Source organism: Rattus norvegicus, chromosome 9 (assembly GCF_036323735.1).
Source record: "Rattus norvegicus strain BN/NHsdMcwi chromosome 9, GRCr8, whole genome shotgun sequence".
NCBI lineage: Eukaryota > Metazoa > Chordata > Mammalia > Rodentia > Muridae > Rattus > Rattus norvegicus.
In genome coordinates this window covers 43,489,589-43,511,877 of record NC_086027.1, presented here as the reverse complement: position 1 = coordinate 43,511,877, position 22,289 = coordinate 43,489,589, and the positions used below count along the sequence as shown (strand labels likewise).

The 22,289-nt window shown below is 41.9% G+C and overlaps 1 protein-coding gene across 7 annotated transcripts in view; it reads left to right on the top strand.

The window, feature by feature from the left end:
• Zfp451 (zinc finger protein 451) overlaps positions 1-22,289 on the top strand; it is a 64,709-nt gene that overhangs the window by 34,226 nt on the left and 8,194 nt on the right. For 4 of the 7 annotated variants that reach the window (XM_063267130.1, XM_063267131.1, XM_039083551.2 and 1 more), the window contains 10 exons: positions 3,078-3,203; positions 5,521-5,632; positions 6,277-6,427; positions 7,062-7,188; positions 9,264-9,417; positions 9,961-10,108; positions 11,253-12,835; positions 16,044-16,184; positions 18,371-18,501; positions 19,361-19,547. In XM_063267130.1, the coding sequence (XP_063123200.1) occupies positions 3,078-3,203; positions 5,521-5,632; positions 6,277-6,427; positions 7,062-7,188; positions 9,264-9,417; positions 9,961-10,108; positions 11,253-12,835; positions 16,044-16,184; positions 18,371-18,501; positions 19,361-19,547 (2,860 nt within the window). Of the gene's footprint in view, positions 1-1,022; positions 1,042-3,077; positions 3,205-5,520; positions 5,633-6,276; positions 6,428-7,061; positions 7,189-9,263; positions 9,418-9,960; positions 10,109-11,252; positions 12,836-16,043; positions 16,185-18,073; positions 18,227-18,370; positions 18,507-19,360; positions 19,548-22,289 lie in introns of those variants that run through there. The other 3 variants (XM_039083552.2, XR_005488896.2, XR_005488897.2) reach the window with 3 other exon arrangements.

Below are 22,289 nucleotides of genomic sequence, written 5' to 3'. Positions count from 1 at the left end.
ATTAAAAGTTATCCTGGTATCTGTCTCTGTTTCAACTTCATGGACAAGAATAGTCAAGTTTAAATTGTTTAGGAAATTTGATTGCCATTTCTAGGATACTCAGAATACTTTGTACATGTTTAACCAAGTTTAAAAGAGAAAAGCCAGGTATGGTGGCTCAGACCTGAAATCCCAGCACTTGGTAAGTGGAGGCAAATGAATCAGGAATTTAGAGTCATTCTTGACTACAAAGGGATTTTAAAGGCAGCCTAGTCTATAGGAGACCCTTTTCGAAGCAACAGCATGTAAGGAAGTCTAAGAATTTCATAGCAGCTAAACATGTGTCTTTAACCTCTTGGCTTTGCACTGTGGTCTTTGTTAGTTCTAGGCAGTTCTGGATTTGAAAGAAACAGAGTGGTCTAAAATACAGATAAGCCAGTTTCTCAGGAGGCTGAAGTAGAAAGAGTGAAGATTTGAGGCCAGCTTGGGCAACGTAGACGATCTCAAAATGCGTAAAGAGCTGGGGCATGGATGTTGCTTTGGTGTAGAGCACTCACCTAACACACAGGCCTTCCTTTATCCCTAGTACTAGGGAGGTGTACTGTTGCCTACCTGCCTCCTAACAGACTCCTCACCAGACCTTTCCCTCAGGGTTTCCTGTGCTACCCCCACCGGTCCACACGGTCTTCTCATTTACTGTGTCTTACACAGAAGCTAGTCGAAGGTGACCGTGGCTGGTCCTGGAGATCTTTTAGTTGCTTATGTTTCAAGCGGAAATCAAAACCTATTCTTATGCGGATTTGGAGCTAGTTTAGCATGGCCTTGGTAAGCCCATGGCAAACCAAACCTCAGTGCATGGGAAGTTCCAGAATTCTATTCTGTGTCTCTGACTTCGTATTAAATCATAATAGTGTTTGGGCATTAGTGAGTGGCAAACATTTCCAGTTCTAAGAATTGTGGCCTATATACCTTAGGTTTATAGGGAACATTTAAGAATGTCATCTGCTCTGAAGTGTTTTCCCTTTCTGCTCGTACCTTTCACTACTGTACAGTTTTTCTAAGGTTGGGCTGTCCTTTTCTTAGTGCTGTAGGAATCAACTTAAAGGAAGGCTTGTTTGGCTCATAGCTTAAATGCACAGCCCTTTGTGATGGGAACATGTGACAGCTGTCACAGTCCCAACCGGAAGGGCTGGAGACACACAGGGATTCCAAATCCATTCAAGTCAACCGTAAAGTACCTCTGTGTTTACAGGCTGGTGCAGAGTTTTCTTTCCCTGGCGTTCTGATAATTTAAAGTTTGTGTCTAGGCTCTTTGATTCCTTGGATTAGCTGCTGTGCTGCAGTGCACAGTAGGATTCCCTGTGGTCTCAGGGTCAACTTTCTACCCAGGGTTTTCCAGTGTCTGTCAGTGTGTTCTGGAAGCACAGAAGAGTGTAGTCCAATGAGGTCGAGTGGCCATTCCTCACTGTGGGAGTTAGCGTTCATGAGAGAATGGTAACATCACTCGGGCCTGGTTTGCCTTATCTTGTTTTGTGATTCTGGGTGGGTAAATGCTTTACCATTGTGCCCTGCCTTTGGTTAGGCTCTTCTGACCCTTCAGCAGAAGATTTGTGATTAATAATAATAATGATGATGATGATGATGATGCCATGTAACTGTTAAACCTGCCTCATATACTTATTTTTCCTGAGTTAAAGAGAAAGTACTTAAAATATTTTTCATTTTCAAATTACTAACTTCAAAGTTGGCAAAGGTCCAAAGTTACACTGTGTGCTTGCTTCATTTACTAAGGTTTTCCCAAAGTTTCTAGCAGTGTCTCTCAAATCTACCCTCAATGTTGGTCGCCTTTATTACTAAGAATGAAATAAGACCCAGTGAGTGGCAAAGAACAAAAAGTTAAGAAAGCAGGAGAAATTGGTCAGAAGGAGTGTGGAGGAGAGAAAGAGACAGAATGGAGTGACTGTGATCACAGTATGTTCTATGTCTTTAGGAAATTATTTTAAAACAAAATGGAAAGCAGTTGAGACATCTGAAGTCAACCTCTGACCTCTGTGTTAGCAAATCTCCCTTCTCCCGCCCCCTTTCCTTTGTTACCTCCCTCTTACTCTCTCTCCTCCCCCCTTGCCCAGCCTCTGGGGATTGAACTGAGGGCCTTGTGCATGCTAAGTAAGCACTCCATCACTGAGCTTATCCCCGGCCCTTAGCAAATACAAATAATCTGTTTCCTCATTCTTTGCTTTTAATTTGTATGTCTCTATATTTAAGGGAAGATTTCTTGTAAACAACTTATAATTGGATCTTGCTTTCAATTATTTTTTTAATTCTATTTATTTTGTGTGCGTGTGTATCTCTATTTGTGAGCTTGATACCGAGAACATTTACCCTCTGAGCCATCCCATTAGCCCTCAAATTTTTTTCACAGTATATAGACAGTGAATCTTTTAATTGGTGGATTTATACTAGCTGTTGCCATGCAGAGTGATTAATGTAGTTGTGTTAATACTGTTTGTATTTTTATATCTACTGTTTATTTGTTGCCTTTCTTTTGCTTTTTATTGCCAATCTGTGTTTTCTCCTTTTTCCCTATTTGTGGTTTTGAATAGTGTGTGTGTGTGTGTGTGTGTGTGTGTGTGTGTGTGTGTGTGTTATGTGTATGGATATTTTACCTGCATATGTGTCTGTATACCACTAGCATTCTTGATATCCTTGGAGGTCAGAAGAGGGCATCAGATGCCATGGAACTGGAGTTACAGACAGTTGTGAGCCACCATGTGGTGCTGGAAATCAAACCAGGTCCTGGAAAGCAGCCAGTGCTCTCAACTGCTTTGCAGTATCTCCAGCCCCTTAATTGAGTGTTTTATTTGATTCTACTTTTTCTCTTCTGTTAGCATGTCAATTATAAAATATTACAATAAAATACAAAATATACTCTGGAGACAGACAGGACCCCCCCCCCCCACACACACACATCAAGATTTTTAGAACTCTAACAAGTGTTTCTTGAATGCAGTAACTGTTTGGTAAGTGAATGTTTACTGGCTGTGTACTAATTCTGTATTAAATGGAATGAAAAGTGTTCTGTTTTATTTGTACTATAGGAGAATTTTAAACACAAAGACTATATAGACCATCAGAAGGATAAAGTTGCTTTAACATTGGCTCGCCTGGCCCGCCATGTTGAAGTGGAAAAACAACAAAAAGAAGAGAAGAACAGGGCATTCAGGGTATGTGTATGTTTTGATCGAGATTTATTAATGTATCAAATTATTTATAATAAAAATGTAAAGATATTTCAAAAAATTAAGAAACTTCAATAGAATTTTTGAGGAATTCTAGTGAGCAGCTATTCTACTTAAACACATACAGAAAATGGCTCCTAGGGGGTTGGGGATTTGGCTCAGTGGTAGAGCGCTTGCCTAGCAAGCGCAAGGCCCTGGGTTCGGTCCCCAGCTCCGGAAAAAAAGAAAAGAAAAGAAAAGAAAAAAAAGAAAAAGAAAATGTCTCCTAATTATTTTTGGTGTTCGTGAGTTTCTGGTGTTTTGTAATTTGCATATGCATGTGCATGCCTGTGGAGAAGAGAGGTTGCCCTTGGGCCATCCTCCTTATGTTTGAAACAGGGCTGTTACTGGCCTGGAGCTCATGGATCAGGTCGGGCTGGCTGGGCAGTTTGCTCCAGGCATTTGCCTGCCAGCCTTACCAGTGCTGGCTTGGAGGCAGGGCTGCTCTATCCGTGGGCCCTGGGGACTGGACTCTCCTCGGGTCCTCATGCTCATGGCACGTGGCTCACTGAGTCATCCCTCTAGGCCTTGATACTGTTATTACTAAAGGAGATTTTTATATAATGATTATTTTGTAAGAAACTGGTGGTTTGTGAAGTTGAGATATTTGCTTTGTGTTATAAAAACTCACATCAATACCTTAGGACTTTAGAAGTTCTGTGTGACTGATACTTTAACAGTATTGTATTAAAGCCAGTATTTCTATGCTTACTTGACTATAGAAAATGTAAGTATGTACATGTCAGCATTTTTGAGAATTCTTTATGGCTGTACTTTGGAACAATATTTTATAATATGTTCAGATTAAAATCTTGGTTTTTTTTTTTTTCCTCTTCACTTAACCCTTTGTCTTAGTTAGGGTGCAGCAAAACACCATAACTAAAAGCAGGTTGGAAAAGAGTTTATTCAGCTTTCATTTCCTGTCGCTGTTGAACATCTAAGGAGGTCAGAGCAGGAACTCAGACAGGGCAGGATCCTGGAGGCAGGAGCTGACGCACAGGCTGTGGAGGGTACTGCTCACTGGCTTGTATCTCATGGCTGGCTCAGCCTGCTTTCTTATAGAACCAGGACCACACGCTCAGAGACAGCACCCTCAATGGGCCGGGTCCTTCTCCATCAATCACTAATTAAGAAAATGCCCTACAGCTAGATCTAATGGAGGGAGACGTTTTCTCAATTGAGGTTCTAGCTTGTGTCAGATTGACATAAAAGTATCCTGCACGCCCTATCTTATGGAACATCTCATTATATGGCTAAATAGGTCCTGAAAAATCTAGAATTGATGACTCTGGATAACGATCACACCCAGTACAGTGTCAGTGCTGTGCAATAGGTATTATATTGTTTAGAGAAAAAGTTGATACATGTCACCACAGAAGCAGAGTTTTCAGAAAGTTTTGATAACTGGTTGGCCACGTGTATTAAATGTGGATAGGAGAGCTAAATACATATCCACTCTTTCAGGAGTCACAATATACTTACTTGTACGTGGACTTTTGTAAATGTAGCTTTTTCATGTTTAAATAAAGCTGTGCTGGGTGCTGCCATGCTCGTTCACATACTGGGTGAGGCCGCTGTGATGCCACAGCAGCAGGGAGGGCTGAGACGTAGTCCTGGAGACTGCACACTGAGCAAGCCAAAACATCTGCTCTGAGGCTCTGATCAAAGTGTAGGCCAGCTCTCAGTGTAGGTGGTGACAACACTGTGCTGCCATGTCGTAAATGATACGGAGGGCCTAGTATTAACAGTGTTCATTAAACAAGTATTCACTGAGCTCTTTCTTCAATAAATCTATTAAAATTTTTGAAAATACATAATAATACATAATAGAGTTTACATAATTTGAGATGACTCCTTCATCTGGTTCTGATTGTTTAACACCATTTGGTTATATGCTCCTGCATCAAACGCATGTGCTGTAATTTACCTACCTCCCTATTGTTGATGTAGCAACTTCAAGCAAATAACTGGGCTCAACATCTTCATACAGTGTATATGTATTTTATTTTGACATATGTATAATCTTTGGTAAAAATATCTAGATGTGAAGCTCTTGGGATAAAGAGTAGTTGGGGTTGGGGATTTAGCTCAGCGGTAGAGCACTTGCCTAGCGAGCGCAAGGCCCTGGGTTCGGTCCCCAGCTCCTAAAAAAAGGAAAGGGAAAAAAAAAAAGAGTAGTCAATATTTTCTGATCACTAATATATCTTTTTACCCAAGAAACAGTAATTATCATAAATCAACTGAATTTTTCTCTTTTCTTTAGGAAAAAATTGATTTTCAGCACGCGCATGGTTTACAAGAATTGGAATTTATTCAAGGACATTCAGAAACAGAAGCAGCCAGACAGTGTGTGGACCAGTGGCTAAAAATGTCAGGTACTCATTAGAGATCACAATTCAGTTCCTGAGCTTCTTAGAAGCCGTAAAGTAGAAAGTGTGTGGGTTTGATTCCATTGCTATGAACATAGACGGACATATGGACAGTCAGATGCAAGTCTGAGGTTCTGATCCCTGGGACTCACATTAGCAATGCATGTGTTTGTAATCCTGGTGCTGTGGAGACAGAGACAGGAGAGTTCTGAGACTCACTGGCCAGTCGGCCTAGCTTACTCAGCAAGTTCAGGCAAGGGGGAGAGACCTTGCTTCCCCAAAGCTGGACAGTACCCAAGAAAGGATGCTTAACATGTGATGTGCACATATGTGAATGTAACACACATTTAGTTTTAGACACTAGTGCCACTGTTTTCCAGTGTACTGCTTTGCCATTAACTTCCTTTGGCCCCTGAGCTAACAAGTTTAAGAGTTTAGGTTAAATAAGAATTCAAGGGAAAGAGCTTTTCCAATTTATATAGCAAAGGAGCCTGATTGTGTTTGTGAGTCTAAGATCCTGAAAACCTAATTGTAACTGGGACTATCTCCTTGATCATTTGCTCTCTCCCACCATTTTGTTCTGATTCTGATGATCAGTCCAGTGTACAATTCTCTGAAGTAGTAACCTAGGAATTTATGTTATGATGTAGGACTCAGAACAAGTGCAATTAATTCTGGATCAAAAAAATCATTCCAAAGTGGAGGCAGGATGCGGAGGTCTGACAAGTCAATTTTGTGTCCGATAATGCACTGTAACAAGGAATTTGACAATGGGCACCTTCTGTTAGGACATTTGAAAAGGTAAGTAGGGCACTCTGGATTCCTAGGTTAAAGGTTAAAGGTTAGTCATTTAGGTGTGGAGTCTCATTCAAGTGACAGTCCTCAGTGATTTTGTTAGCTGAAATGTGATAAACCTGTACCAGTGTGATTTTAGCTTAATATTTGAAACTCACTTTGTTTTGTACTATTTTGATGTGTTATTTGTAATTTATATTTAGGTTTTCTAAAAAACCAGGTGAGATTTTAGGTTGGTTTTTTTTTGGGGGGGGGGTTTAGCATTATAGTGCAGTTGAAATATTTGTACAGAAATCCAGCCTATAAATGTAGATTACGGGAGGCAGCATTTACAGATATTCTCTCCTATGTAATCTAACACAGCCTCCTGAAGCACCTAGTGAACGTCAGTCTCCACAGCGAGACGCTCTGCCGTGGCTCTCTACTGCTCTGCTGAGCTTCTCTAGGTCACGAGGGAGCAGAGGCTCTGTAGTCTCCTCTACAGACAGCCAAAGGATGGGGTTTCCAGCCATTTCCCTTCACACGTCTCACGGAAGCACCCAGCGCTTCATGTGTTTGTGTGTGCGTGTGTGTCAGCTTCACAGGCCAGGCACACTGCATGATCCGGGAAATAGACCCGACGTGATTCTCTTGGTTACAGGTTTGATCACTCCCCATGTGATCCCACAATTACCTTACATGGACCTCTCGCCAATGTGTTTGCATGTGCAGTGTGCTACGAGCATTTTGTTACTCAGCAGCAATATAAGGACCATCTTCTCTCCAAGGTAAGAGCTCGCTCAGAGTAGACCTTCTTTCTAGAGAACCATGCAGCGCGTGTGAGGGTTTCTTTTCCATGTTCCTCTTTTAATCCTCCAATCACTAACGATGAACATAAAGATAAAAATTTAATTATTGAAAACAAAATAACTTGGGGTGCTAGGTTACTTTTGGACACTTAAGCTTAAAAGGTAAACTCCAACAGTCCTAGAGATTACCGCTAAACCCTTCTGTGGTGTCGAATCTGAAATAACCTTTCGAAAGAGCAGTGGACCCCCTCCCACCAAGCCAGTTCTACAGCCCTCTCATTCTATTGGCTCTCTCCTTTCTACTTTACATGGCTTCCAGAGGTCCTGCTCAAGCCACATCACTGTCCCTTGTACGGTGCACTATTTTATTTGTACCAGAAACGTGATAAAAAGAACTTTTCCGGTTTAGCTTACTGTACATTCTACTTCCTATTCGTCCTCCCAGGCTTTAGGCAGTTCCTGCAAGCCTGCCACTTTTGTAGTAGATACAGTATAATAACATTTTGTGTGGACTTGTACTTCAATTATAGGGGTCAAATCCCTTAACAGTTTTTCTTTTTTCTTTTCTTTTTCTCTTTCTTTTTTCTTTTTTCCGGAGCTGGGGACCGAACCCAGGGCTTTGCGCTTGCTAGGCAAGCGCTCTACCACTGAGCTAAATCCCCAATCCCCCCTTAACAGTTTTTACTTTGGATTTGCTTATAATCTGAAATTGAACTAAAAATATTTGTTTACCTAAGGTTCTTCAAATAGAAATATTTTTAAAAGTTTCTTAAATTTGTAGATTGCTTTATTGTTCTTAAATGTAATTCAGAATGTCGGCCTAGATTTTTCTCCTGTGGCATTAATCAAGTTAAAGCATGATCCAGAGGTGTGAGGAGTAGTGAGTACAGGTACAGAGCTAGTTGTAAATCTCTGATTTGTCGCTTTTAGGATAACTTGTTACGATATGTGGTCACAGTGGTGATGCGAATGAGAATGCTTCCTCCTGGGGTTGTCGTAGGACAGTTGATATAAACACACTCAGAATCTGAGTGCCTTTGATGTGTTCTCAGTATGAATGTCAGTTTCCTCTCCTTCCTCTTGGATCTCATAAGCACTCTACGGTTGCTGGTTTCAAGTTCCTGGTCTTACTAGCAATACCTATAAAAGTTGCTACCGTAAGGACGGTCAGTAGGAAGGGAAATTTATAGCAAGCACACATACCCATTCATACAAATGTGCAAATTTTAATTTTAAGATAGAGGAGACTCGGGGTTGGGGATTTAGCTCAGTGGTAGAGCGCTTGCCTAGCAATTGCAAGGCCCTGGGTTTGATCCCAAGCTCCGAAAAATAGAAAAGGAAAAAAAAAAAAAGTAAAAGATAGAGGAGACTCTTTAAGGCAGGTTTGGAAACTTAGATGCTACCGAGAACATGTAGCCAGGCATGGTAGTGCATACCTCTGTGCTCTAATGAGTCTTGTGTACTTTGGTCGCATTTATGTGTTGATATGATACTATACATGACTGTATGAGAAACGAGAAGTATATAGGCCATAAATGTCCTTTAGTGTGAAAGAAAGATGCCTGTAATTTGATTTTGAGGGAACAGTTACATTTTACCTATGGTATCTTTTATCTTGCTTATGGTAGAAATTATATAATTCATACTCAGAAAAGGTAAAAATTGGTATGAAATATTCCAAATAAAGTTAGAGGTTTTAAAATTAGTTTCTTTTTTTTTAGATTTATTTATTTATTTATATGACTACATTGTCACTGCCTTAGACACACCAGAAGAGGGCATCAGATCAGATCATAACAGATGGTTATGAGCCACCATGTGGTTTCTGGGAATTGAACTCAGGACCTCTGGAAGAGCAGTTGGTGCTTTTAACCGCTGAGCCATCTCTCCAGCCTTTAAAATTAGTTTCTTAAAAGTGTATTGAACATTGATTTTAGTTGTAACATTAGTACGACATTTTCTAAATAGTAAATTGGGAATTGAAAATCACTTTTTTGCTGTGTCCATTTGCATACATGACTTTAGTTGTGACCTGGTTTTCCCTTTTATTTTAGGCAGCTGCGGCTGATGGACACAGCAATGACCTTCCTCCTCAGATTATTCAGTGTTTTGCTTGTCCACATTGCTTTCTTCTGTTTAGCACCAAGGACGAGTGCTTGAAACATATGTCTGCAAAGAATCATTTCCATCAGAGCTTGAAACTGGGTGGTATGTTAATATATTATAGATAACATTTTGTAAATGAATCATATCTTTATAAACTTATACCTTTCAAAATACTCTTCTAAGTTAGCTATACTTCTCAGTTTAGAATCATAAAAATTAAATGCTTTTATTTAAATTCTTAATTTTTCAAAAATGTTTATTTGTATCATTGAGTATGTTTTAACCCCTCTTCCTTCTTTTTAGACAAGGTCTTTGTAGCTCTAGCTGGCCTTGAACTCACAACAATCTGTCTTTCAGTCCCCTGAACGATGGGATTAAAGGCATGTGCTCCCTCCACCCAGCTACATCCTATCTATTTGAGGGATAAAAAGAAGCCAGGGAAGGAGAGCGCATATTCAGAACAGTGTTTTTGTTACATCTGGGCGGTCTGGGGAATTGGATCAGAAGGCACTCTTTGTATTTAAGTCTAAAAATGGTCTCCTGTAGACTTTTCCTTAACTGATGAGCTCAGGAAGGGAAAGGAGAAAGATTGGGTCACCGATTGTTCAGATTACTTTGCAATTTGTGGTTCATTTTGTCTCTTAGACGATAAGGGAACAGCCCGCCCAGTATCATTTCCATCTTTTGCAAAGAAGCTTTTGGTGTCTCTGTGCAAAGATGTTCCGTTTCTGGTTAAGTGTGTGGCCTGCCACCAGACTCTGCGTTCCCACATGGAGCTCAGTGCCCATTTCAGGTTTGTACAGCTCTAGTCTTAGTCTGTAAGGAACTCTGGTGACACCTTCAGTAGTGGAAGGGTTTGGCAAGTATTTTCTATTCCTTGTGTCTCTCCTTAGAATGAGTATGCACCAATCTAGCATGAGAGGCAGGGGAGAGTGTGGTTTGGAAGTATGAGGATGCAGAGCAGTAGCAGAGATAGCGGTCCTTACATGGTAATGGCTTCTCACACCGTCCAGCCTATCGCTACGTGCTTCTTTTTTTTTTTTTTTTTTTTTGGTTCTTTTTTTTCGGAGCTGGGGACCGAACCCAGGGCCTTGCGCTTCCTAGGTAAGCGCTCTACCACTGAGCTAAATCCCCAGCCCCTCGCTACGTGCTTCTTAATGAAAATTGTTCTTTAGCAGAAAAGATGTGGATAGGGCATATTCCTGATATAAGTTAATCAATTACTAACAAGTAGTTCTGGGAGTTGTGGTGCCTATCTATAACCCTAGCACTATAGGCTGAGGAGGAAGGGTCACAAGTTCAAGGTCAGCCTCGATTACATGATGAACTCCCATCCAAATGGGGAACAGAACAAAATGGGCTGGAGAGATGCGCAGTGATTAAGAACATATTACAGCTGCTCTTCCAGAAAGCCTGGCCTTCATTTCCAGCACCCACATGGCAGCTCACCACTGTTTGACCCTCCAGTTGCAGGGGTCAGATACCTCTGAAAACTCTGGGTGCACAAGAAGTCTTCAGACATGCACACAAAACACCCATACTTGTTAAATAAATAAATACAGTTAAGTTAATCAATTAAAAAACCTCACAATGAAGTCAGAAAACAGCAACAAAAAGTGGAATATTATCTAGAAGTTTATAGTGGTCATTCATATATTTGAATGATCTTTTGAGTCTAATTTGCCTCAAGGCCCCTATATCAGTACATTTGTTACTGATTGAGGTTTTCTGAAGTTTGCCTTAATATTTTTAATCTTCTAATTCTACTTTTAACTCTTGTATGTGGATGAGCAAAATAAAATAGGGATAATATAAAAGTCTTTTAAGATGATAGAGTAACTGCGTTACTGAAAAGATATCTTTATATTGTTATTTTAAAGTTCTTGTCATACAAAGCAGAGAAAAACTTACACTTTTTTTTTTTAAATCCAAATCAGGGTTCGTTGTCGAAATGCTGGACCTGTAGCTATAGCTGAGAAAAGCATTACTCAGGTTGCAAAAGAATTCCTAGTAAGAGGTTATTGTTCAGATTGCAACCAGGTCTTTATGGATGAAGCCAGCACCCAAAGTCACAAGAATCCAGGACACAAAATGAGCTTTGCTAACTCCGTGGAAGAATCTGTCCTACTCTATTGCCACATCAGTGAAGGGAGTAGGCCTCCTTGTGACTTACATTTATTCAATCAACCAAAAATTTCATCCCTGAAACGAATTCTGTCTAGTAAAGAGTCCAGTGCAGAGGATTGTGTCATTCCGACAAAGAAGGTGAACTTAGGAGTTGACAGCCAGGGCGGTACAGCTCGTGTGCAGAGGCAGAGGTCAACAGTCACAGCCTGGTTTTGTGAATGCAGTCGGCGGTTTCCAAGTGAAGATGCTGTAGAAAAGCATGTTTTCTCAGCAAACACAATGTGTTACAAGTGTGTGGTGTGTGGAAAGGTTTGTGAAGATTCGGGGGTCATGCGTTTACACATGAGCCGGTTTCATGGAGGGGCGCATTTAAATAACTTTCTATTCTGGTGTCGGATGTGCAAGAAGGAGTTAATAAGGAAAGATGCCATCATGGCGCACGTTACTGAGTTCCACAGTGGGCACAGGTATTTCTATGAGATGGATGAGGTAGAGGCGGCTGTGCCGTCGTCTTCGACTGAGAACCATTTGAATGCTGACAAACCCCCTTCACCCATTGCTGTCGTGGATCACTCCCCGGCAAGCAGTCCTCCCAGGGGCAGGTGGCAATGCCGCATCTGTGAAGACATGTTTGATTCCCATGAGTGTGTACAGCAGCACTGTGCGTCCTTGACGAGCCACCGGTTCCACAGGTACAGCTGTGCCCACTGCAGAAAGACTTTCCATAAGGTGGAGACCCTGTGCAGACACTGCCAGGACGAGCATAGTGGTGAGGTGAGGATGATGTACTGCTGTGGGCTGTGTGACCTCATTTTCAACAAGGAAGAAGCCTTTCTGAGCCACTATACAGAGCAGCACAGTGGAGATTATGTGTTTGTGCCAGAAAAAACTAAAACTTCAATTAAGACTGAAGATGATTTTAAAATAATAGAGACCAGTAATTTATTAAGCTGTGGCTGTCATGAGAGTTACATCTGTAAAGTCAACAGAAGGGACGATTATGATAGATGTCTTCAAATCATGCTGGAAAAAGGAAAACTGTGGTTTCGCTGCGGGTCGTGTTCAGCCACAGCACAGAATCTGGCTGACATTAACACTCACGTCTGTCAAGCGCACAGGAAAGTAAGAGGCGATGAGGAGCAGCAGTATGTGATCAAGTGTGGCGTCTGCACCAAAGCCTTCCACAACACGGAGAGTGCCCAGCAGCACTTCCACAGGAAGCACGCCGCCTTCCAGAAACCCGTTACTGCCCACGTCAGAGCCGACCACGGAAGCACGGGCCAGCTTGCTGCTAGTGTCTCACACGCTGAGAAAAACCCGAGACATACGAGCTATCAGAAATGTTCAGATGTGGAAAGAAGTGCTGAGCATGACGTATGCTGCCAGAACATAGGTATGGCTTTACAGCATGGGGCAAGTCTAACACTCACCAGAATGCACACGCATGTGTGTGTGCCCATCAGTAAAAGCTGAGTGAGTATTGACGTCAGCAGCATCCACCTCTGATGGCATCAGAAGCGCCACTGATGGGCAGCCAGGGTGCACTTTCAGGATTTGTGCTTATGCTGTCTTTAAACAATAGGGTAGCTCTCTCTGTTTACAAAGACGTGAGGATTTTGAGAAAAGGCAGGGCATAGAACTCTTTGTAAACATTTGAGAGTTATCCTGAACCTTAAAATCATATTTTCCTTAAAATATAAAGGTTTGTTAAAAAGCAAATTTTTCCCCTCTGTGAGAATGTGTGTCTGTATCTTCGTGTGCTGGGCTTAGTTTTGTGCATGCTAAGCAAATGCACTGTCATTGAGCTACATCACCAGCTCCAGACAAATTTCTCTTGTATCTTTTCAGTCTTGCTCTGATTTGCTTGTTTGTTTTTAAATAAAAAATGTTGGGGCTGAAGAGATGGCTCAGGGTTAAGAGTATTGACTGCTCTTCCAGAGGACCAGCACAGGGCAGTTCACACCTGTCTGTGACTCCGGTTCCAGGGGACCTGACACTTTCACATAGACATACATGCAGGCAAAACTCCAATGGACATCAAATAAAAATAAATAACTTTTAAAGTTTAAATATTTACGTGCTTTGGTTTGGTTTTTAAGACCAGGTCTCACACATTAGCCTGGGTGGCTTAGAACTTACTTTGTAGCTAGGATGGTCTAGGAATTCTGCCAGTTCCTCTGCCTCCTGAGTGCGGGCACTGCAGTCATAACTTACTGTGCCGGCCAGCCTCCTTCTTTAAATATGAGAAATCCTAAGTGTAGTGTAAGAAGACTTTGTAACAAAGCTTTGTGATAATCAAGACAGCGATTGGAAGTAAAAAGTTCAAAGTGGTAGCTAAAAACGAGGGTAGAGAGTTGAGGTGCATTTTTCCTTTACAATTCCTCTGACCTTTTCCCTCCATATGACTGGATTAAGTAAATAGAACAGTTCTTTTATTTATTTGAAAGTTTAATTATTTTTGGCTAGATAAAATAAGTCTGCAGGCTTTGGAATACTAACCTAGTGAGCTGTAAAAGGTATGTGGTTCTTTTTTAAAATCACTTGTGTTTATAAAGTAGCATGTCGATGATATCTCCAGTAATCTGTCCACCTGACGGAAGCCTGCAAAGCCCTCTGCAGTGGCCTGTGCCTAGAGTCTCCTGGTTTCAGCTGAGGAACTAAGAACCCCTTTGGCTCTTGCCCCTGCTACTGCACCTGCTAGACTCCAAGATGTTTATTAGGATAGAGCACCTTGCCTCAGCCTCTCCGTGGCATACACAGCCACTGCTGGACCAAGGGGTAGATAAGCTCAGAACTGGCATGTGTGGAGGAGACGTGTGGAGACCGAGCAGCTGAGGCTGGCAAGCTGGGGCTCTGGTTAGACTTTGGTTACTTGCCATCGATCTGTTTTTTGACATGAAGTCTTAACTGTTGCTACTCAGACTGTCGTACTCTTGGGCTCAAGTGACCCTCCCCACTCAGCCTTCGGACTATAGGTGTGTGCCACCACTCCAGGCTACAGGCCATTGACTTCACAGGTTTGTTCTGTAGCGCACATAGGTCTTGATACTTAGTTGTGGGTTTTTAGTGAGAAAGTATTAAATCTTGCATGGTCTAGTTAATTCTAGTTCCCAAAAAGTAAAACAGTGGCCCCAGTGTTTTATGTTCTCTTCTTTCAGTTCTCTCATTACTTTGGGGGAATGTATATATATCTAATAGAAAAGAACAGTAGCACCTAAATCTAAACCACTAGAAGTTGTAAGGACTTGCCATGGTGGAAAAGCTTGAAAGTGGGGTTGGGTAAGAAGGGAAGTATGGGGGGCTGGAGAGATGGCTCAGCGGTTAAGAGCACTGACTGCTCTTCCAGAGGTCCTGAGTTCAATTCCCAGCAACCACATGGTGGCTCACAACCATCTGTAATGGGATCTGGTGCCCTCTTCTGGTGTGTCTGAGGACAGCTACAGTGTACTCATATACATTAAACAAATAAATCTTAAAAAAAAAAAAAAAAAAGAAGGGAAGTATGAGAGACGAAAGGAGATCTTGAGAGAGCCAAGAAAGAGGGTGAACATCTACCAGCACCCGTGGGTCAGTCTTTGAAGTTCTCTTATTTATGCTCTTTTGGGTATTTTTGATCCTCAAATCAGAGAGCTACTAGTAACTCCATCTAGATTTATTAGTAGAAAGGCACATTTATTAGAGAAAAGCAGATTCTTGTGACAAAGAGCGTTCCTGTAAATCACCTTGAACCTTATGTATGTGGGCTTTATCCTGTCGCCCCGGCTGCCTTCAAGCCATGACCTTCCCATCCTGCCTCAGGAATGTCAGGTTGAAGGTGTGTGCCCTACCTTGTACCTTATTCAGTTTACAGGTTCCCTGTGAGCCTTCCTAGACAGAGCCTTAGGACCTCATTTGAATGTTGTTACTATGCCTTGTAGTATTCTACTAGATTATCTTTTGTCTGTGTTGACATAAGTTCACAAGTCCTTTCATGGCTACTGATATTTATGGATAGTAAAATTGTATTTAAATTTTAAAATTGTCTTAAAATTTAAACATCTATTTGACCTAGTACATTAATTTGTTAAAAGTAACTTTATTTTTGGGTTGGGGATTTAGCTCAGTGGTAAAGCGCTTGCTAGCAAGGCCCTGGGTTTGGTCCCCAGCTCCAAAAAAAAGAACCAAAAAAAAAAAAGGTAACTTTATTTTAAAAAAGAAAAAAAGTTATTGCTCTTTAAAAAGAAACCCTTGGCCAGTCACAGTAGTGCACACTTGCAGTCTTAGCACTTGGGATGTGAAGGCAGAAGGATCAGAATTCCAAGGCTGGCCTTGATTTCCAGTTCATTCTGGGCTAAATAAGGAAACAAAAACAAAGGCCTTACAGTCTCTTACGGGGAAGAGAGCTTCAGAAGGATGTGATCGAGTGTGGGTGGGATGTCCTAAATGTTACCTACACAGATCGGATGCTTTGTAAAGGTTTCAGGAGAGGTGGACAATAGGAACAGTGGACAGTTTTGCATGTAGGACTCTAATGTCTTTTAGACTTGAGGAATTAGGATATTTATGAATGATTCTTACTGAATTCATGCTAATGTTTTTGTTTGTTTGTTTGTTTTTCTTAGAGGAGGAAGTGGAGCTTCCAGACGTGGATTACCTTCGAACCATGACTCATATAGTCTTTGTAGATTTTGATAACTGGTCGAACTTTTTTGGTCATCTACCTGGGCATCTTAATCAAGGAACATTTATTTGGGGCTTTCAAGGTATGGTTAAGAAGGAGAGCACTAGGGGCCCCTCTTCTGGGAATGTGACTCAGTTAAAAGGCTCCTTTGAACCTTCCTGAACACAGTATGAAGCATGGTTTGAGTATTGTTACTGTGCACTACTCTGCTAGATTACTTGTTTACATTTATTTTACCTACTTATGCATGTGTGGAGGTCGGAGGACAATCTGTGGGAGTGATTCTCTTCCTAGATTATGCAGGCTTCAGGGATCATTCCTAGGTCATTAGCCCTTGTGATAAGTACCTTTACTCACTGAGCTGTCTGCACAGCTTCACTGGGATTTCGCTGCTGCTGCTAACATATTTCTGTGGTATTAACTCTGTTTGCTAACCCCAAACTCATGTATCTTTCAATACCCGTTGAAGAAAGATTCATCCAACACCTGTGATGTATCAGGCTTTTAACCTTCAAGAAAGCAGGCGTGTAGGCTTGTGTTTTACTAATTGCGTGTGTTGTTTATCATTTTAACGTTAATTTAAAAACAAAATTTAAGGAATCAAGCTGAGAGGCTTGACCTTGTTATAGGATCACTAAAATGTTGCATTCTCTCTGAACTGTGCTCTGGTAGCTATGGGAGTGCCGTGATTCTCAGTATGCTATAGTTCACTGTTGCTGCTTATGAAGTACCACCTCACACATCCATCTGTAAGCCACTGGTCAGACATGGGAGAGAGTGCTTTACTTACTGAGGATTAGTGTAGTGAGTATCTGATGCATTTTTAGAGGAAATAGCATAAAAAGGTAAGGATTGGCATTAAAGCTAGAAACATACTGATCTGCATAAATTAGCCAGTCTAATGTTTTATTAAGTCTAGTTCTGCTGATTGTCATACTTTTTAATTTTTAAAAATCTTGATAATTTCATGTATGTATATATAAGTGTGTGTGTGTGTGTGTGTGTGTGTGTGTGTGTGTAGTCATGTTCACCCTCATTACGATCTCACTTCTCCCCCTGAACCCCTTCTTTACAGAATTTCCTCCTATTTTCCTGTCTGTTTCTTGCTGGCATGAGTGTGGCTGAGAGATTGTTTAGTGAGCGTGGGGAGGTAGAGTTAGCACTGACTACATCACTACTAAAGCCGGTGACAGCCTCCAGCAACATGAGCCATGAGCTTGTCGCCCATCCACTGTGGAATATGGATGGGCCCACCCTGCTCAGGTGCTCACAGTTGCTGTGAGTTCACAGTGCGGCAGCCAGGCCGTATCCAGAAGACTGATTGAGAGCACTCCCGTCCACTGCCTCTTACGTTCTTCTGCCCCTCTTTCATCGTGTGTCTGGGTGTTGGAGGGAGTTAGGGCTGAGCATTCAACAGCGGTTACCTCAGCACTCTGACTGCTCAGGAGTCTGAATTGACTTTTGCCCACACAGGAGGAGCCTGTCTGAGGAAGACAGACAACAAGAGCAGCACTAACCTGTGAATGTAAACAGGAATATTTAGAGTGCATTGCTTCTTATCCGCTGACTATCTGTAAAACCTAGCAAACTGAGGTTATGTAGGATGACACCATCTGAAGAATGTTAACTTTTGCCTTTTACTCTGCTCACTGTCCACATGAACTTCCAAGAAAAGTTATTTTTGTGTCTGTGGGGATTTTGCCTCTTTGTATGCTGTGCATGAGCTGCTACTGCTCATGGAGACCAGAAGATGGCATCAGATCCCCTGGACAGGAGTTACACACAGCTGGGAGCTACCTGTGGGTGGTTAGAATTGAACCCCTGTTCTCTGGAAGAGCAGCCAATACTCTTAACCATGGAGACGTCTCTCCAGCCCTCACCCCATGTACTTTGACATGTGTAGGCAGATAAAAGAAAGTCAGTCTCTGTTCCCGAGATTGTAAAGTGACAAGATGGTGATGTCTGTTGCAGGGCTGAGACGGCATGTCTTGTAGCTGTAGGCGTTGTAGCTGAGCTCTTGGCCATCCTGTCTCCACCCCACATGTGTATGAACCCGCAGGCCTGGTTTAGGTCGTGCTCGCGGTGGGACCCCAGGCTTCGTGCATCCAGGCATCTGCTCTGACAGTGAGTTAGCTCTACAGGCCAGTTCTCTCACAGTGTGATTAGTGCTGTTAAGAGGAAAAGTAGAGGTTCCGTTTACCTTGATAAAGTTCTCAGTCCCTTTGTTCCTTGCTTGATTACCATTTATATTCTTTCTAAAATGAATAGGAGGAAACACCAATTGGAAGCCCCCGCTCGGCTGTAAGGTCTATAATTACTTGAACAGGATCGGATGCTTCTTTCTTCATCCTCGCTGCAGTAAGAGAAAAGACGCTGCTGATTTTGCCATATGTATGCACGTGAGTAGGCGTTTTATGAAGGCCTGATGTCAGCCGCCCTGTCTGCATAAGTAGGTGTGTTACTAACAACCTGACGGCGACCTAGGATGCATTCGGATTTTTCCTTTTGAAGTGTGATGACCCATGGAGCTGATTTCAGATAAACCTTTCTGTGTCAGGTCCTACTCACTGCTTGTGTGCTCTGGCCAGGGCCCCAGCACACATGTATGTGCACATGTACATACTTTTTATGGCTGTCCTCAGAAGATGTCATGTGTGTGCAGCAAACTTAGTTGTGTATGGAATAAATAGTCAAGCTGACTTTGCTGTGCTTGCTGTGCACAATACACTTTTACGTTTTAATATCTGAGATTGAGAGGCACTGGATTAATCACTGTCGTCCTAGATGGAATTGGCATTTACATCTGTCTCTGCCAGTCACCTGGTGAAACTGCTGAGTCAGGACTCACTTTATATTAAGTCCTCAGAGTGACCGCTTCTGTGTTGTCTGGATCATGTGAATGAACGCTTTTGCACGTGTGTCACTTGGTGCTTCAAGCTCAGGAGATGCCTTCTTCCTGTGATTGAGTGATAAACTCACCTTCTGAAGGTTTTCCCTGTGACGGTTGATTTGCCCCTCTGTCATGCAGGTGCCTTCTGTGTATTTGCAGTTTACCTGCTGCTTTTCCTCAGTGGTGCCTCAGTAGGTTGCCTTCTAAATGTCAGCAGCTTACGTTTGGCTTTTGATTATCAGTACGAACGCTGGCCAGGGAGTCAGTATAACATACTTTTCCAAAGATGCGCTCCTTGTGAAGTAGATGTTACTTGATTTGAAACTCTTGCAGAATTTTAACAACCTGTGCTGTTTGTTCCCACTTAGGCTGGCCGTCTAGATGAGCAGCTGCCTAAGCAAATTCCTTTCACCATCCTCTCAGGAGACCAAGGCTTTCTGGAGCTAGAGAATCAATTTAAGAAGACCCAGAGGCCGGCTCATATACTGAACCCTCACCACTTAGAGGGAGACATGATGTGTGCCTTGTTAAATAGCATATCTGATACTACCAAAGGTATGCGGCTGCTGTCCCAGTGCAAGCCACCCAAGAGGAGGAGATTTCACTGCTGAGAAAACAATAAACTGCTGTCTGCTAGTGAACTGCTGTCTGTTTCCTACACCTGTGTGCTTCCATCCGTCTGTCTTACTTGTCCTTATATACTTACATCTTGTTTGTTTTGAGCAGGATCTCTTATAGCCCAGGCTAGCCTTGAACTTCTGGCTGGAAGAAGCTGATATAGCAGAGGCTAGCCTTGAACACCTAATTCTCCTGTCTCTTCCTCCTAAGTACTGAAATTCTAGGCCTATGCCATCATGCCTGTTATTATTACTTTCATTCTTTAGTGTTTCAGAATCCCTTCTCGGTCTTTTGGCTAAGATCAAGTGTAGTGTTTCAGAATGAGGATTAATCACAGTAATTTTCCACAGCCTTTTTTATTCTTCTTTTTTTTTTTTTCTTTTTCTTTTTTTCGGAGCTGGGGACTGAACCCAGGGCCTTTCGTTTGCTAGGCAAGCACTCTACCACTGAGCTAAATCCCCAACCTCAGCCTTTTTTATTCTAATAGATAAAATCAGTTTCCACTTATATAAAATATGTATTAATGTCATAAAACATATTAAAGCTCAGAGTTCAGATCTTCACTTTGTATCTAATATTGCAAATTTATCTTCAGATTTTTAGAAAGCAAATTATAGTCTGCCACCTGAATAATCCAGTTTTGTCAAAAAAAAAAAAAGATGTTAATAGATAAACAAGACAGCAATATCTAGAAGAAAAGTGTAGACGGTTCGAGAGGTTGGCTTTGACACAGTGAACGGCCTTTAGCCTGTAAGTCCTGGAGAGGAGTTGGGGTCCTCCTACTCTGTTGCTCTGCTTGGTACTGGTCCATCCACCTCTGAGTTTGTCCATGGTTAGGAGTTCAGTTTCACCACTCGGTATTTTAAAAAGAAAGTAGTTTTGATTTTCCTAATTTCTGACATGAAAGGAGAAAATATAAGAATGATATTTAAATGTTGTAATATACAGTGTGGTGATTCACACTTGGTCCTTGTAGCAGTTCAGAGATTGAAGCAGGAGGATAGCTGTAAGTTGTAAGACATCTGGGGCTCTCGTTACAAAGTGAGACCCTGTTTCTAAAGATAATGAACCCAAAAAGGCCCTAAAAATGAGATAGGAGACCTGTCTCAAATTGAAGAAAAAAAAATGAGAAAAGATTTGAAGATTTTGTCGAATGGCTTCAGTGGCAGAAATCTGGCTATTTCTCAAAGTGTTGCTGGATGGATTATCATTTTCCAACTCTGTTTTTTTTCTAATATCTGAAACTATATTTTTAGTAAAAACTCATAATGAAGACTGTTACTCTAATCAGCAATTGCAGTGGATCAATTGATTCTACAAATTATGATTTTATTTACCCTGCCCCTCCATTTTTGATTTTTAAAATAGTCTCTCATGGCCCAAATTGGCTTTGAGCTCCAGGCACTCCCCACCTCTGAAGTGTGTCTGCAGAGTGTAATGTCAGTACCACCATGCTTAGCACTCAGCTATCTGTGTAGAAACAGTAGTGAAGCTGCGTGTGGTGGCACATGGCTGTTAGCCACCCCTAGGGAGGCAGAGCCAAAGGGAATTAGGAATTCACAGCCAGCTTTGCCTGACGTGTACACAAATGTCACGGTATTCATGCAAGATTATGAAGGAAAGTAAATTCTTTCCTATTTGTACCATGCCTCGGTTCTGAGGATTATCGTCACTCTGTAATTTTTATTTTCATGCACTGAATCAGGTGCGCCCCACAGGCCCATCTAGTCCCTTTATGTTTTATTCAGAAATGCAGGTTCCATGCTTCAGAGGTGAATGTAACACTTGTCACCTACATTTTCAGTAAAATGGCTTGTATTGAGGGCATGCTGCTTTACAACCAACATGTTATAATTTTTTATATCGTGTTCAAATATTTAAAGCTTAGACACGTTTAGATAACGTGCCTTTCAGTCCTCTCTGCTGTGCTGTGGGTTAGCTGTACTGGACTAAAGTCCTGAGGGGCGAGGAAGCCGTGCTTTAGGAAGATTGGGTAACCTACCTGCGGCGTCTGCCTTCCTTTCCTCAGTCCGTACTGCTTGTTACAAGCCAGAGGCCGAGGTGTAGAGGTAGGTGCCCCGCTCACCCACGTGCACGCTTAAGTTGCTGGCTCGAGCCATGTGTTTTAAAAGTGAGGAGGAGATTTATTTTGCTTGGGAGCAAAGATGCTGCACTTTATTTACATAAAGGTACGTATTAGATTTTCTTTTTTGAAGCAATATTTAGGAATTTTTATTTATTTTGGTCAGAAGATAGAAATTAGTTGTGAGCGTTCTAGTGCCTCAAAAATAAAGTAAACCTGGTACTGAACACAGTCAGGGAAAGCAGTTGTCATGGTTAGCACCCTAGGGTCCATGTTGAGCCATTAAATTCAGCTCTGCCAGGCATCTCAGGTTGTATGTACGTAGCCTATAGCTCTGAGAAGTTCAGAGCAACCCTGGCTGGCCGGCCATCCCCCTCACCTCCACTCTGTGTGGACCAGTGTCCTCCTTTGAAAATGAGAAGCAATGAGAAAGAATTTGCCACAGATAATTGTTAGATATTTCATAAACAGTCTGCAATGTGGCCGGACCTAAGACTTTGCCGTATGCATTTGGTTATGGCTTACAACAAAGAGTGAGATCCAAGTGTTAAGTGTAATTTGGGTCTCTGGAGCCAAAGTCACAGAGACTGAAATCC